Source organism: Anomaloglossus baeobatrachus, chromosome 7 (genome assembly GCF_048569485.1).
Source record: "Anomaloglossus baeobatrachus isolate aAnoBae1 chromosome 7, aAnoBae1.hap1, whole genome shotgun sequence".
Classification (NCBI taxonomy): Eukaryota; Metazoa; Chordata; class Amphibia; order Anura; family Aromobatidae; genus Anomaloglossus; species Anomaloglossus baeobatrachus.
The window spans coordinates 58,001,293-58,017,733 of record NC_134359.1 but is presented as its reverse complement, the minus strand read 5'-3'; the positions used below and the strand labels follow the sequence as shown (position 1 = coordinate 58,017,733).

Here is a 16,441-nt window from a genome sequence, read left to right as displayed (position 1 = left end):
GAGGCTAATCTGTGTAACCCCACCTCCACCACTGATTTGACAGCTTCCTGTGCACACTGTGAATTGTCAGCAAGCTGCCAATCAGGGGTGTGGTGGGGTTATACACAGCCAAGAAGTCTTAAAGTCCAGTCACACTAAGCAACTTACCAGCGATCCCAACAACGATAGGGATCGCTGGTAAGTTGCTAGGAGGTTGCTGGTGAGATGTCACACTGCGACGCTCCAGCGATCCCACCAGCAACCTGACCTGGCAGGGATCGCTGGAGCGTCGCTACACGAGTTGCTGGTGAGCTCACCAGCAACCAGTGACCAGCCCCCAGCGCCGCGTGGAAGATGCTGCGCTTGGTAACTAAGGTAAATATCGGGTAACCAACCCGATATTTACCTTGGTTACCAGCGCACGCAGCTACACGTGCAGAGAACAGGGAGCAGCGCACACTGAGCGCTGGCTCCCTGCTCTCCTAGTTACAGCACACATCGGGTTAATTACCCAATGTGTGCTGCAGCTAAATGTGCACAGAGCAGGGAGCAGCGCACAATGCTTAGCGCTGGCTCCCTGCTCTCCTAGCTACAGCACACATCGGGTTAATTAACCCGATGTGTCCTGCAGCTACATGTGCACAGAGCAGGAGCCGGCACTGACAGTGAGAGCGGCGGAGGCTGGTAACAAAGGTAAATATCGGGTAACCAAGGACAGGGCTTCTTGGTTACCCGATGTTTACTGTGGTTACCAGCCTCCGCAGAAGTCGGCTCCTGCTGCCTGCACATTTAGTTGTTGCTGTCTCGCTGTCACACACAGCGATCTGTGCTTCACAGCGGGACAGCAACAACTAAAAAATGGCCCAGGACATTCAGCAACAACCAACAACCTCACAGCAGGGGCCAGGTTGTTGCTGGATGTCACACACAGCAACATCGCTAGCAACGTCACAAAAGTTGTTCGTTAGCAGCGATGTTGCTTGCGATGTTGCTTAGTGTGACGGGGCCTTTAGCTTTGCTACATCTACATAAAACAATGAAAACTACACCAAGCAGCCCAGTGATTGATACATCGCTGGAATCAGGGTCTCTGTCTCATCTCTGCATTAGGCCCCCTTCACACGTCCGTGATACACGTGCGTGTTTGGTCCGTTTCCGTATATACCGGAGACACGGCCAAACGTGCACCAATGTTAATCTATGATTGTGGTCACACGTCCGTTATTTCATTATGTCCGTGTGTGCGTGTCCGTGATCCGTATGTCTTTGCGTTTGGCACGGATGCATGTCCGTTATCTGCACGGAGCACGCACACGTGGACACAATGAAAGTCTATGGGTATGTGCACACACGTTAGTAAACACGTATGCATATACCTATAGTCCGTGTCCGTTTGGTGTTTTTATTTCTAGTGATGTCGGCTATTCTTTCTATTTCTGTGTATGTCGGTCAATCTCCCTGAGTCCGTCGGTCAGTCTCTCTGTCTCTCTGTCGGTCTCTCTGTCTGTCTGTCCCTCTCTCACAGTCTGTCGGTCAGTTTCCCCCCCTCTCTCATACTTACCGTTCCCCGATCTTCGGCGCAGCGCTGCACGGCATTCACACTGCTGCGGCGGCTTTTACTATTTTGAAAAAGCCGGCCGCCCATTAAACAATCTCGTATTCCCTGCTTTCCCCGCCCACCGGCGCCTATGATTGGTTACAGTGAGACACGCCCCCACGCTGAGTGACAGGTGTCACACTGCACCCAATCACAGCAGCCGGTGGGCGTGTCTATACTGTGCAGTAAAATAAATAAATAAATAATTAAAAAAAAACGGCGTGCGGTTCCCCCCAATTTTAATGCCAGCCAGATAAAGCCATACGGCTGAAGGCTGGTATTCTCAGGATGGGGAGCTCCACGTTATGGGGAGCCCCCCACCCTAACAATATCAGTCAGCAGCCGCCCAGAATTGCCGCATACATTATATGCGACAGTTCTGGGGCTGTACCCGGCTCTTCCCGATTTGCCCTGGTGCCGTTGGCAAATCAGGGTAATAAGGAGTTATTGGCAGCCCATAGCTGCCAATAAGTCCTAGATTAATCATGTCAGGCGTCTATGAGACACCCTCCATGATTAATCTGTAAGTTACAGTAAAAAAACACACACACCCGAAAAAATCCTTTATTTGAAATAAAAAACACACACAAATTTCCTCATTACCAATTTATTAACCCCGACAAACCCTCCATGTCCGGCGTACTCCACAGTCCTCCAGCGTCGCGTCCAGCTCTGCTGCATGGAGGTGACAGGAGCAGCAGAAGACACCGCCGCTCCGGTCACCTCCACGCAGCTAATGAGATGAGTAGCGCGATCAGCTGCTGTCACTGAGGTTACCCGCTGTCACCGCTGGATCCAGCGGTGGCCGCGAGTTACCTGACTGACAGCAGCTGATCGCGCTACTCATCTCATTAGCTGCGTGGAGGTGACCGGAGCGGCGGTGTCTTCTGCTGCTCCTGTCACCTCCATGCAGCAGAGCTGGACGCGACGCTGGAGGACTGTGGAGTACGCCGGACATGGAGGGTTTGTCGGGGTTAATAAATTGGTAATGAGGGAATTTGTGTGTGTTTTTTATTTCAAATAAAGGATTTTTTCGGGTGTGTGTGTTTTTTTACTGTAACTTACAGATTAATCATGGAGGGTGTCTCATAGACGCCTGACATGATTAATCTAGGACTTATTGGCAGCTATGGGCTGCCAATAACTCCTTATTACCCCGATTTGCCAACGGCACCAGGGCAAATCGGGAAGAGCCGGGTACAGCCCCAGAACTGTCGCATCTAATGTATGCGGCAATTCTGGGCGGCTGCTGACTGATATTGTTAGGGTGGGGGGCTCCCCATAACGTGGAGCTCCCCATCCTGAGAATACCAGCCTTCAGCCGTATGGCTTTATCTGGCTGGCATTAAAATTGGGGGGAACCGCACGCCGTTTTTTTTTAATTATTTATTTATTTATTTTACTGCACAGTATAGACACGCCCACCGGCTGCTGTGATTGGGTGCAGTGTGACACCTGTCACTCAGCGTGGGGGCGTGTCTCACTGTAACCAATCATAGGCGCCGGTGGGCGGGGAAAGCAGGGAATACGAGATTGATTAATGGGCGGCCGGCTTTTTCAAAATAGTAAAAGCCGCCGCAGCCGTGTGAATGCCGTGCAGCGCCGGTGATCGGGGATCGGTGAGTATGAGAGAGGGGGGGACACTTCAGTCAATCGGGGGATTAGCGGTCAACGGTGAATCCTTCACAGGTGACCGCTAATCAGTACTCGACACAGACAGAGCCGCGGTATGAGGATGAAGTCGGGTGAAGTTCACCCGAGTTCATTCTCATCGCGCAACTCTGTCTGCTGTCAGCCGACATTTATAAACGACATTGTGCATCACACACACGGACATTACACACGGACATTACACGTACACATACACGTTAATTCCACACGCACACACGGACGTTCTGCACACAAACACGGCTAGCATACGCAATTCACACAGGTGCCACACGGACCATGAAAACGGACACAAAAACGGGACACGGACCCGAAAAACGGCCCGTAACACACGTGCGTGTTTTTCACGGACGTGTGAAGGGGGCCTTATGCAGCTAAACCTGGTGACAGATTCCCCTTAAGCTTCAAAGTAAAACTACTCAACTCTTTAACCATCCCATAGAGTGTGAAAACGTTTTATGTAATCTATTTGTCGCGGAATGTAACATGTTCGTCTCTCAGATAAAACACCTTTTACCGTATTTTTCGGACCATAAGACGCACTTTTTTCCCCCAAAATGTTGGGGGAAAGTGGGGGGTGCGTCTAATGGTCTGAATGTAGGGCTGCGGGGAATGAGGGTGCTGCGGTGGAGCGGGTCATCGGGGGCACGAGCAGGCAGCAGCAGCGCCTGCCGCCGTGACCACGTGGGCCCACTCATTACATATGCACGCCCATCCTCCCGCCCATCATCTCTCAGCGCTGAAGCCGGGGCTGATAGGTGGGCGGGATGATGGGCGGGGACGTGCGCATAATTAACAGCCGGCCGTGATCACCCCTGGCAACTATAGCCTGGAGTGATCATGTGCGGCTGTATTCACTGCCCCCCTCGCATCATCATCAGCGCGGGGTGCAGTGAATCAGTACACTCACCGTTCCCCTGCAGCATTGTGATGTCCTCCAGTCTGCCGGCTGCGCTGTGTGGTCTGGAGACTAGCGGTGCTCACAGTGATGACGTCATCACTGTGTGCACGTGTGTCCTCACAGCCGCACCAGCACAGACAGGAGGAGGAGCGACGCTGCGTGGAACGAGGAAAGGTGAGTGTAAACGTTTATTTATTTTTTTTGTGTGTGCCGCAGGATCGGGGTATATGAGCAGGATGATGGGGGTATATGAACAGGATGATGGCATATAGCAGGATGATGGGGGTATATGAGCAGGATGGGGCCATATGCCAGGATGATGGGAGTATATGAACAGGATGATGGCATATAGCAGGATGATGGGGGTATATGAGCAGGATGATGGGGCCATATACCAGGATGATGGGAGTATATGAACAGGATGATGGCATATAGCAGGATGATGGGGGTATATGAGCAGATGATGGTGGTATATGAGCAGGATGATGGGGCCATATACCAGGATGATGGGAGTATATGAACAGGATGATGGGGGTATATGAGCAGGATGATGGGGGTATATGAGCAGGATGATGGGGGTATATGAGCAGGATGATGGCGTATATGAGCAGGATGATGGGGGTATATGAGCAGAATGATGGCGTATATAGCAGGATGGGAGCACATACCAGGATGCAGTATATAGCAAGATGGGGCTATACCAGGATGACGGACATAAATATATACACAAGGCAGGAGGATCATTACCAGAATGGGGTACCTTAGTAGAGAATTTGGGGATATTACCCCCATAATAGTGTCAGCAACAGATCCTCGCCCAATAACAGTGTGTCATGACCACATTTTTTGCTTAAAATTTTATTTTCCTATTTTCCTTCTCTAAAACCAGGGTGCGTATTATGGTCTGGTGCGTCTTATAGTCCGAAAAATACGGTAATCCTTAAAACATTCATGTGTTTTGTGAAGACAAAACCTCCATTTTTTTTTTTTAAGGTAACCTTTCACCAGGACAGGTTTTATGATGTGCATCCACCGCACCCTCCAAAAGTGCCAGTCGGGAAGTGCTAGAAGTTCATTGTGCGCAACTGCTTCTGAGGGTTCACCATTAGGGTATCTGTTCTCTAATTAAAGGGGCCAGTTTAGAAGGATTTTGTTTCAACTATGACATTTGCACAATTATTTGTATTGGACTGTAGAGTAGTTTGGGGTGGAAGTTATGGGCAATTGATTGAATCCAGTCTCTCCGGAATGCTACATAAAATAGTTGGTCCTGGCTGGGTGTGTGGACTTCCACCGCGTGAGCTGAGAATCCACGTAGGCTGCATACTGCCGCTTGTGTCATCTGGCCAGGACTGGATGATGACTCACGGTCACAGGGAGACCAACAGTTCACGTTAAATCATAATTCTTTACTGTACGGTTCATCTTCTGTCACAATTTCACGTTCCAGATTGCAGGCACATATGTTCCAGCACATAACAGTTTGGTACAGAATTATCTGACACAGTTCAACTTCACTTCTTACTGGTTCTGTGAGTCCCAGCGTATCCCGGTTCAACATTTTAGCCCACACCGTCACAGCCAACTTTCCATCCTGCAGTTCCATGTCCAGTCTCTTTAGGGGTTCTATCATGATCGGAGCAAGGCTTTGCTCACCAAGACGTCTAGGGAAACCTCTACATTCACATGTCAGTTAAGGTTAACCTGGGACCTGAATGGTTAAGGGGCCTGGCTACTAAAGTACTATGCCAAGAGAGGTAACCCGTTTCCTTGACGGTTAAGTGGCCTGGCTGCTAGGATCTCATCCTCCATCTCATGTGGTCTGGAGACCTTTCTTTTGAGGATCGGTCTTCTGCTTCAACGCTGTTCACACCCTGTGTCTCTGTCAGCACTCAAGAAGGTTCACGCTATCTTGCCTTCTGTCTCTTCTCCTTCGTTGCGACAAACCACCCACTGCATGTGACCCTCACTGCCAACTGACTGTAAGTCCATCACCTTTGCTCACTAGGTCTTCTCTGACTCTTCTAGAATGAAGCGTCACTTCCCCTTTTTCTTGACCCCTCCCAGGCTAGGCCAGTCCTAACACTTAATTATTTCTGTCCCTGCTGTCTGGAAAGAGAGCTCTTTTCAGCAACAAACGCCCTACATGAAAAACATTACATTCCTTATACTACATTATATTCCTACATATAACATTGTTACACATTATATCTTATATAGTACTGTACATTACACGGTGGCTCAGTGGTTAGCACTACAGCCTTGCAGTACTGGGGTCGTGGGTTCGAATCCCACCAAGGACAACATCTGCAAGGAGTTTGTATGTTCTCCCCGTGTTTGCGTGGGTTTCTTCCGGTTCTACGGTTTTCTCCTACACTCCAAAGACGTATAGATAGGGAATTTAGATTGTGAGCCCCAATGGGGACAGTGTTCCTGATGTATGTAAAGCGCTGCGGAATATGTTAGCGCTATATAAAAATAAAGATTTTTTTTTTTTATTACACAAGCAAACATCACATTTACAATACAATCCACATAACACAATATTTCCAAAAGACGCAAGACATTATTCACATTACACAATATAACGATACAATGATGTGATTGGTGTCTTTAGTAGTAGAAACACGACAGCCACAGTCCACTATTTTTGCAGGACCATAAATGGGGCCGAATGTCATAATGCTTTAAGTTATGTGTTTTTAAAAACTAAAATGAAGCCACCAAACATATTACTAGTTCAAAAAACAAAAAAACAACCATCTCCATAAAAATGTGAACATGTGCGAGCTGCTATGACTACACGAAACCCAAACAAAAGAATACAGCAGCGCTCTGTAAACTCAAAGATATACGCAAACACAGAATATATAAATTTTAAACTGCATTAATGTTATATGGAATATACCTAAATAAATGAAGGTACTTAGCCTATAAATTGGCCAATTCATGTGAGCCCATCAACCACGACAAGGTGATTCTTCTTTGATAGGACCCTAACTTATTTTATTTCTCTCCTGGACTTAAAGTCTACAACTTTATAATATTAATACTTGTTGCAGGGTGCCAAAGCCTGTTTCCTGCGTGACATCCCGTTCTCTGCCATTTACTTCCCGGTCTATGCACACTGTAAATCGCAGTTTGCCGATGAATCAGGACACATAGGAGCGTTGCAGCTACTGACAGCTGGTGCAATCGCCGGTAAGACCCTATTTTTGGATGTATTTTTATTTTTCCCCCTTAGTCTGTTTTTGTTAATAGAGAACATGAAAATTGTCCTCATCAGCCCGTTTATACAAAACCAGTATCAGTCACCACCGAGGAGCAGTAAATATATGCTGGCGGTGGGTGATGTCGTTGTTTTAATGAGCGCTAATTACATTAGCATAACTGGTGTAAACATCTTAATGTCGTTCTGCGCCTTGGTGCAGCATTACGGGTGTCCATCTGTAGCGAGCTTCTGTCAAAAGCGGCTTCTGAAATGTTCAGGTTGGTAGAAAATATTTAGGTAGAGAAAGCAAGGCGACTGATTACCTGATGTGTGTGTATAGGGCTGAACCCTCAAATTGTCAACTTACGAGCCGTGTTGTGTAGTTATGCGATCTAGCTGAGCTCAGAATGATGGTGTAACGCTTTTTCTTTTTGTTTTCATGAGAATTCAATTTTGTAAACTGTTAATGCGGCGGTTCCGGTGCAGGAGTCTATTAAAATGGATGGGCAAAGTCGTAATGCAAATTATCCAAATGTTGCACAAATTCCATAAACTGTTTTTGTACTACATTTATTAAAAATGTGCAACTATTTCATCTCCAAAAGAGACAAATTTCAGTAAAGTGTCTGGATTTTCACCTAACCTGCAAATGTCAACAGTTACGTGGCTGGAGCTTGAAGAGCAGAAAAAGTGCTTATAAAACTATCAAAAGAATGGGCCGATTAATTCCTACGAAAAATGACTTTCTGTTCTCATGTCCAAGCTGTTCAATGTCTTTTAACCACTTCAGGCGTCCAAAGATATCCAAATCTTTAAAAGAAATAACGTACGTTCCTCTGGCGTTTCCTGATAGGAAAGGGGAATCACTGACCTAGTGGATATAACCAATAAAACTTACTATTTATTATCAATATTAAAATCTGTTCTTTATCCTTATCCACCAACTATTTTGTAGGTCTACCCAGGATTTTATGTATTAACACAGGAGGATATCTCCCACAACAGTGGATCTGGTATAATTATATCTTCCACATAACTGGGTGTGACGACATGGACTCTCATGGGTTAAAGTTTCTTAAAATTCAGCCAGACAGGATGATAGATTGTTTATTGACGGGGGATAAGTCCCTCATTGTTTCTACAAGACTCTTGTTGACTCATGTAATTGTGTTGAAAAGCCAGACGTATTGTTTCTCCAGACTCTTTCAGTAACCATTGTAACGTAGTTGTGTATTGCTAATGTGATTACCTTAGTAGCCATTGTCGAGTCTGTGACTTGCAGACTTCATGTAGATATCCTCAGTCTTTCTGTAGACATCATTTGGATGAACATTGTCCATGAAGCTTGAGATTCATCCAATGGGAGAGGCGATCTTGTCCAACCAATCGATGAGGACGCAGTGTATCCAAGTGGAAGGCTGTGGCTATAAAAGGGATTTCTTTAAGCCACCAGGTGGTTGATAGATGCTGATGGATCCAGTCTAAGCTCTTCGGAGCTGACTAGAGAATCAGGATATCTTATGGCTTCAATCTAGGGACTCCGGTTCCGGTTGGAGACCATATCCACAGCCTAGGGATTTCGACTCCGGCTGTCAGGATTGTAACATCAAACCAGGACTACCTAAGGAGGACACTCAGGTTGGGACAGTTCAGTCACCTGGTACAGACTTTGCAGACCTCACACAGCTTCCTAAATCTGGCGTTATTCCAGTCACGGTGGGTGCCCGCCGAAAGCGGGGTGCTGCTGGATTGGAGTAAGTGGCCCTGGAACCTGTGAGGCATGGACATTCTAAATCCCTGGTGAGCCAGCGGAAGGGAGAGACACTGTTGCCTGTTACATTTGTGTATTTTGATGGTTATGTGTTATGGGCCGTTAATTATTTGGGGATCCAATAAAGTCTAATTATTGTGGTTCCCTCACCCTGTGTTGTCTGAGTAGTGTTACGCCCACGGTTAAGGAGGCCGGCGTTCAGTTGGGATGAGCCCTGAGCCACGCTGTCTTTCTAAAGGCGGCGGGTTTTAGTGGACGAGAGCACCCACTGAGCCCCGTGTCTCCACACTGGGTACTAATAGAATTTAGAAAACCCACCATGTGATATATAAAATTTTCAAATAAAAGATATCCCTATCAAGAATCCTTTTCCAGTATGTAGTTAATCTGAGATTATTTAGGTTCACTGGGAAAGGATTTTTGATAGGGATATCTTTTATTTGAAAATTCTATACAGTGTGTCCACCCATATGCTGTCCACCGCCATTAACTTGAGAACGCAGCTATAGGCACAGAATTGGTGTCTAGGTATAGTAAAGTAGCCATGCGCTACGCAATGAAACCACCTATAGCGCCACCTGGTAGAAAACAACGGAGTTAGCATTTATATCTCGAAAACGGAATGAGATAGGGAAAGAAAGTGAATTACAAAGTTGTAGGGCATCATCAATTCAATACCTTGCATACAGAAATGCTATGATTAGAATGTGTAACGCTCACAAGGCTGCAGACGTGAAGCGATACCTCATGGAGACCTTCCTACAAGTCATTGGGTATGGTGGCTTCGTGGAGTGGCCTCCACGCTCACCTCACCTGACCCCATTGGACTTCTTTCTGTGAGGTCACATCAAACAGCAGGTATATGCAACCCCTCCAACAACATTGTAGGACCTACGACGACGTATCACAGATGCTTGTGCAAACGTGTCACCTACCATATTGCACAACGTGCAGCAAGATACAGTATGCTGTCCAGAGTCCAGATGTGCATTGCAGCTGATGGTGGCCACTTTGAGCATCAAAGTTAAATGAGCGCCATATGTGTGACCAGTATTCAATGTTTTGGGGGGGGTCATGGCTTTCATATCATAGTATTTCTGTATGCAAGGTGTCGATTCGTATTGAATTGATGATGCCCTATAATTTTTTAATTCCCTTTTTTTCTCTATCTCGTTCTGTCTTCAAGATAAAAATGCTAACTCCGTTGTTTTTCACCAGGTGGCGCTATAGGTGGTTTCACTGCGTAGCGCATGGATACTTTACTATACCTAGACACCACTTCTATGCCTATAGCTGCCGCCGTTCTCAAGTTAATGGCGGTGGACACATGGTGGTTTTCTAAATTCTATTAGTACCCAGTTGTGTGGAAGATATCATTTTACCAGATCCACTTTTGTGGGAGATATCGTCCAGTGTTAATACATAAAATCCTGGGTAGACGTACACAATTGTTTGTGGATAAAGAATGGGTTTTAATATTGATAATAAATAGTAAGTTTTATTGGTTATATTCACTAGGTCAGTGATTTTGTTCAATTATTGTGGATTATTTTGGGTGACTTTCAATGACATCTCTGATAGGAAAAGACTCAATACTTATAAGTCACTGGGAAAGCTAAAATAAGGCACCTGGGTGTCTTTATGAGCATTTATCAATATTTTTGCTGCAAACATAAGATTTTTATTCATTTTAATTGTCTAATGGATTTTTTAAAAAAAAGTCAGTGCTAAAAAAAAATCCTAAAAATATACATGCCACCAGAAAAAAAAAACATTGAAAAAGTCTCAAGTAACAACCAAAAGATGCTGAAAATAAAGACACTTCAGGTTTCCAAAATTCCAGAGAAAAGGAGCGATTCCTGAAGCGTCTTCTGCTTGAAAAATGGATGGTTTTGACAGCCAGAAAAAAGCGGTGTAAACATACTGTACTATGTAATGTGAAGGAAAAAGGATAAGGGAAAAATATCCAGCTCACCCACGACTCAACAGAAACAAAGGAAATCCGTCAAACCAAACATGGAGATTAAATAGGTATGAAAAAGGTTCCAGCTTCTTAAAAAATCCAACATTTTTATTCCAAAATATTTTTAACATTCATGGCAAAAGCAACGCGTTTCGAACGCCAACATGTGTTCTCTTTCAAGTTTCAAACACTTTGCTTTTACCATGGATTTTAAAAATATTTTGGAATAAAAATGTTGGATTTTTTAAGAAGCTGGAACCTTTATCATATCTAGTAAACATATGCTACCTGGTCCAGTTTTTCTGCCCAAAATGAACAATGCAGTTAACTTATGAGATCATTTCTCTAGAGCAGATAGTCCCCATGGTACCGATCAACATTATCCATATGTTAAATGTATACCTCGGGGGTTTTTTTATATTTTCACCACTATTACTTTTTACCGCAAAACATTTTCCACTTATATTTTGTACTGTATATTTATAATATTTACAAATATATATAAACTTTGTAAAACTTTTAAAAAATTTCTTTTTTCATAAAGTTTGAAAATTATATAATTTTTCGCAATCTGACTTTTCCAATATTCCCACTCCTGATACAACACTAAGGCGGGCTTTGCACATTACGACATCACATGCCGATGTTGCGATGTCGAGTGCGCTAGTCACCGCCCCCGTCGTAGGTGTGATATCTTGTGATAGCTGCCGTAGCGAACATTATCGCTATGGCAGCTTCACATGCACTCACCTGTCCTGTGACGTCGCTCTGGCCGGCGACCCACCTCCTTCCTAAGGGGGCGGGTCGTGCGACGTCACATGGCAGGCAGCCAATAGCAACGGAGGGGCGGAGATGAGCTGGATGTAAACATCCCGCCCACCTCCTTCCTTCTCATAGCAGCCGGGACGCAGGTAGGAGATGTTCCTCGCTCCTGCGGCTTCACACACAGCGATGTGTGCTGCCGCAGGAATGAGGAACAACATCGTACCTGTCGCTGCACCGGCATTATGGAAATGTCGGAGACTACACCGATGATACGATAACGACGCTTTTGCGCTCGTTCATCGTATCAAAAAGGTTTTACACACTACGACATCGCAAGTGACGCCGGATGTGCGTCACTTTCGATTTGACCCCACCGACATCGCACCTGCGATGTCGTAGTGTGCAAAGCCGGCATAACACTTTTTTTGTCTATTAGTTGTTCCTTGAGCTGAATTAATGCTACATTTGTTCCATTTTAAACATTTGTAGAATTGCATATATATGTATATATAATATATATACATATACACACACACACACACACACGCACACGTGACAAAAAGTTGACGGAAGACATTTGTTTTTCTCTACTCCCTCTACAACATCTTTCAGATCCATTCTCAAGCTATCATGGCTTTTCGAGACGTTTCCTGTTGGCCATCATTTGTTTGAACTTCGAAGTTGGCTTGTGCAATAAAATAAACACTTCCAGCAATCACACCCCAAAATAACCCATTCTTCCCTTCTCAATCTGCTTAGGTACATAGGGCGCCCATGATCTTATTGCTCATTGCTAGTTCTCTCTAAACAGAACTTAAAGGGGTTGTCCATTTTGGCCAATCCTTTTCCTTAGAACACTTTCCCAACAATAACCTGAATATTACAATCAGCTCCAATCTGTGGAGTAACAGGGAGGCAAACATTAATTTGTACATCAATATCAATGGATGGTATGTATTGCTTATGTGGGCCAAGTCTTCGAGAGGATGAAAGAGAACTGTGCCATTAGTTGCTGAATTTTTATCAGACTTTTGTTACTTATTTTTTATTTGCAAGATGCTTTTTGTAATCCAGGAAGCCCTTTTAAACTAAGGTTTGCTTGCACCTTGCTGCCCGGTTCTTCTCAATTTTGCACTGACTTTTATACAAAAAATTAATACTTTTGATAACTTATTTGATAAATAACAGTTCCTTAAAAAAAATCCTAAATCAATAGGATATGTGAAAATAAGCAATTTTGTAATATACCTTATCAGATAAATCATCATCTTTCTCTGCCAGGACTGATCATTCATTCTCAAAATTCTCAAGTAAAATTTGTATTCAGCAAAGACTTTGCCATTACTGAGATAGGAGATGACAGTTGGTGTTTATAAAGTTCTATGGAGAACTGTAACTGATGTTTCAGGAGAACCTGCAGCAGAGTATCTGTCGGCCTCTAGCTCCTCCTCTTTCCATAGAATTTTAAAAGCACCAACTGTCATCTCCTATCTTAGTAATGGGAAAATTTTACTTCACTGAAAACAGATTTTACCCATGAACTGAGAATAAATAATCAGTCCAGGAGGAGATTGAAGCAGATTTCTCCTATAAGATATATTACAAAGTTGCTTATTTCATGTCTGAGACATGTGGAAGGGGTGTAATTTGCAAAACAGCCATTGACCACAATGTATTCCACTTCCGCCGTTTCTTGTGTTTAATAGCATGGAAATAAAGATTTATTTTTATGTATTCTAAGTGCCACTTATTTTTTCGATGGTGAGTGCCACTTACCGTATTTGTTTTATGATGTGTCACTTATTTTATTTTATGATGAGTGTCGCTTATTTTTTTTGATGGTGAGTGCCACTTATTTTTGCAATGGTCAGTGCCATTTATTTTTCAATGATGAGCGTCATTTTTTTTTTTTTTGATAGTGAGTGTCATGTATTGTTTTGATGATGAGTGCCACTTATTTTTTTGATGATGAGCGTCACTTATTTTTCGATGATGAGTGCCACTTATTTTTTTGATGAGTGTCACTTATTTTTTCAATAGTGAGTGCCACTTATTTTTTTGATGGTGAGTGCCACTTATTTTTTTGATGGTGAGTGCCACTTATTTTTTTTCAATGAGGAGTGTCACGTATTTTTTTGATGGTGCGTGCCAATTTTTTCGATGAGTGCCACTTATTTTTTTGATGAGGAGTGCCACTTATTGTTTTCCATAGTGAGTACCACTTATTTTTTCCATGGTGAGTGCCACTTATCTGTTCTTCAAGAATTTTTTGCCTGTTTTAATGTGTACTATTGATTTATGAAATAAAAATAAAAACGACAGTTACTCTTTAAACTTTTTTTTTTTAATGAAGGTCATTATATTTTGCCTTTCTCATCGGAATTTTTATCAGATTTTTCTTACGTTTTTTTCTTCTTTTTGTAAGATGGGTTTTGTAAGCGATTGATCTAAGATTTGTGAGCACCTTGCTACCATGTACTGATCATTTTTACACTGGCTTAATAGTGCATTTTAAAATAAATAAATAAATACTATAAATAGTTTATTTAAGGAAACTTTTTTTTAACTTTCATTCCAAGTTTAGAACAGTAAAATAATGAGCTCATATGAAATGCCTCAAAGATACAGTTGATTGTATTATGTTCCATACTTGGCTCGGAATTTCTTTTATTTTCCTTGACAATATCGCCATGAATTGAGCCATACACTAAAATATAGCCCATATAAAGCGCAGCTTGAATTTTTATTACATAAGAGACCTATATCAATTTCCTTTCTGATTTAAAAAAAAAAAAAAAAAGTCACCCTTAGTTCATGGAAAATGAAATCATTGCTCTTTTCTCCTTCCATATGTCACATTCTGTTTCCCAGGAGTCTATGTGACATGGTTTGAAGACACTCGGGGGGACTAGGTGGCGCAGACGAGGGTCTGTCCTCTCCAATAACCCACATTGTGCTCAAGTGCTGGAACATCCTGACTTCCAGGCAAAGCGGGGCAAAAGCCGCCTCGTGCCCGGGGCCAAGCTGATGGCAGGATGCGGCAGCTCTGCTTCCTGCTGACCAGTCATAGAGGTGCCATTGTCATTTCTTTGCTTTTTTCCAGAAAAAAAAAGCAATCTATTCATGTGCCTGTTAGCGATGCAGCATTCCCCGACTCTATTGAGTGGCACTAAATAACAGAGCCCCCTGTAGATGTGAGTACAGCGAGGGCACGCAGCCCATGTCTCCAGGAAAGAAAAACCATTCAGGTAACAAAAAACCCAGCCAGCGTTATAGACGGATCCATCATCAGGATTCTCTCCTTACGGATTTGCTATAGATAAGCCATTCACAGCTCCTCTGCGTGCGACACAAGCGTGCTAATCAATTTGTGTATTCATTAAGCACACTTTGTTTAGTGCCTGGTGTGTGTAGCAATCCTAACAAGCGTGTAATTTAGAATCCAAGGAATCCGTCTCGGAACACATGGATTGTGTCCCAAAAGAGCGTGACTTGTCAGCGGTTGCACATTTTCCACCATCAACTACCCTAGAACTTCCTTACCTAATACATACCGTATATAATATATACTATTCTTCAGCCATGATAGAGACAATTATCTGACATCTTAGGCTTTCATTCCGCGAGATGCTCTAATGTTCTCTGTGTCTTCATTTTTGGTTAGGCGTACCTGCGGCTTCTTTAGTAACCCCTGCCGATGTCATCAAGACCAGACTGCAAGTGGCAGCTCGGGCCGGTCAAACGACATACAACGGCGTTATCGACTGCTTTAGAAAAATCCTCAAAGAAGAAGGAGCAAGGGCATTCTGGAAAGGAGCCGGAGGTTTGTATCGTAGATTTTTCAATTTCTGCTGGTGTCTCGTATGTCATATTAAATTGGAGGAGTCGGAAGTTGCGTCCTGTAGAATAAAGACTGTGTAATATAATACAGGCTGAGGCTAATTTACTGTACTCCAGCCTGAAGCATGTATCTGCTATCTAGGGCCCTGACTATAGTGGATACAGGGGTTACTGTCGCACATGGGACCTGGACGATAGGGAAGTGTAACAGGAAATGGATGCAAATGGGACTACCAGACTGACCATAAAGGGCACTTTACACACAGCGACATAGCTAGCGATGTCACTGATGAAAGCACCCGCCCCTGTCGGTTGTGCGTCACGGGCAAATCGCTGCCCGTGGCGCACAACATCGCTAACACCCGTCACACGTACTTACCTGCCTAGCGATGTCGCTGTGGCCAGCGAACTGCCTCCTTTCTAAGGGGGCGGTTCGTGTGGTGTCACAGCGGCGTTACTAAGCGGCCGCCCAATAGAAGCGGAGGGGCAGAGATGACCGGCCGTAACATCCCGCCCACCTCCTTCCTTCCTCATTGCCGGCGGCCGCAGGTACGAGGTTGTTCCTAGTTCCTGCGATGTCACACATAGCGATGTGTGCTGCCGCAGGAACGACGAACAACATCGAACCTGCAGCAGCAACGATATTCGGGATTAGAACGATGTGTCAACAACCAACGATATGGTGAGTTTTTTTGATCGTTAGCGGTCGTTCCTGCGTTTCACACGCAACATCGCTAACGAGGCCG

General features: G+C 44.2%; 1 protein-coding gene across 1 annotated transcript in view; it reads left to right on the top strand.

Moving 5' to 3' along the window:
- SLC25A12 (solute carrier family 25 member 12) overlaps positions 1-16,441 on the top strand; it is a 215,283-nt gene that overhangs the window by 184,794 nt on the left and 14,048 nt on the right. Inside the window, exons 15-16 of the mRNA XM_075317328.1 lie at positions 7,208-7,346; positions 15,520-15,678. Coding sequence (XP_075173443.1) covers positions 7,208-7,346; positions 15,520-15,678 — 298 coding nt within the window. The remainder of the gene's footprint in view (positions 1-7,207; positions 7,347-15,519; positions 15,679-16,441) is intronic.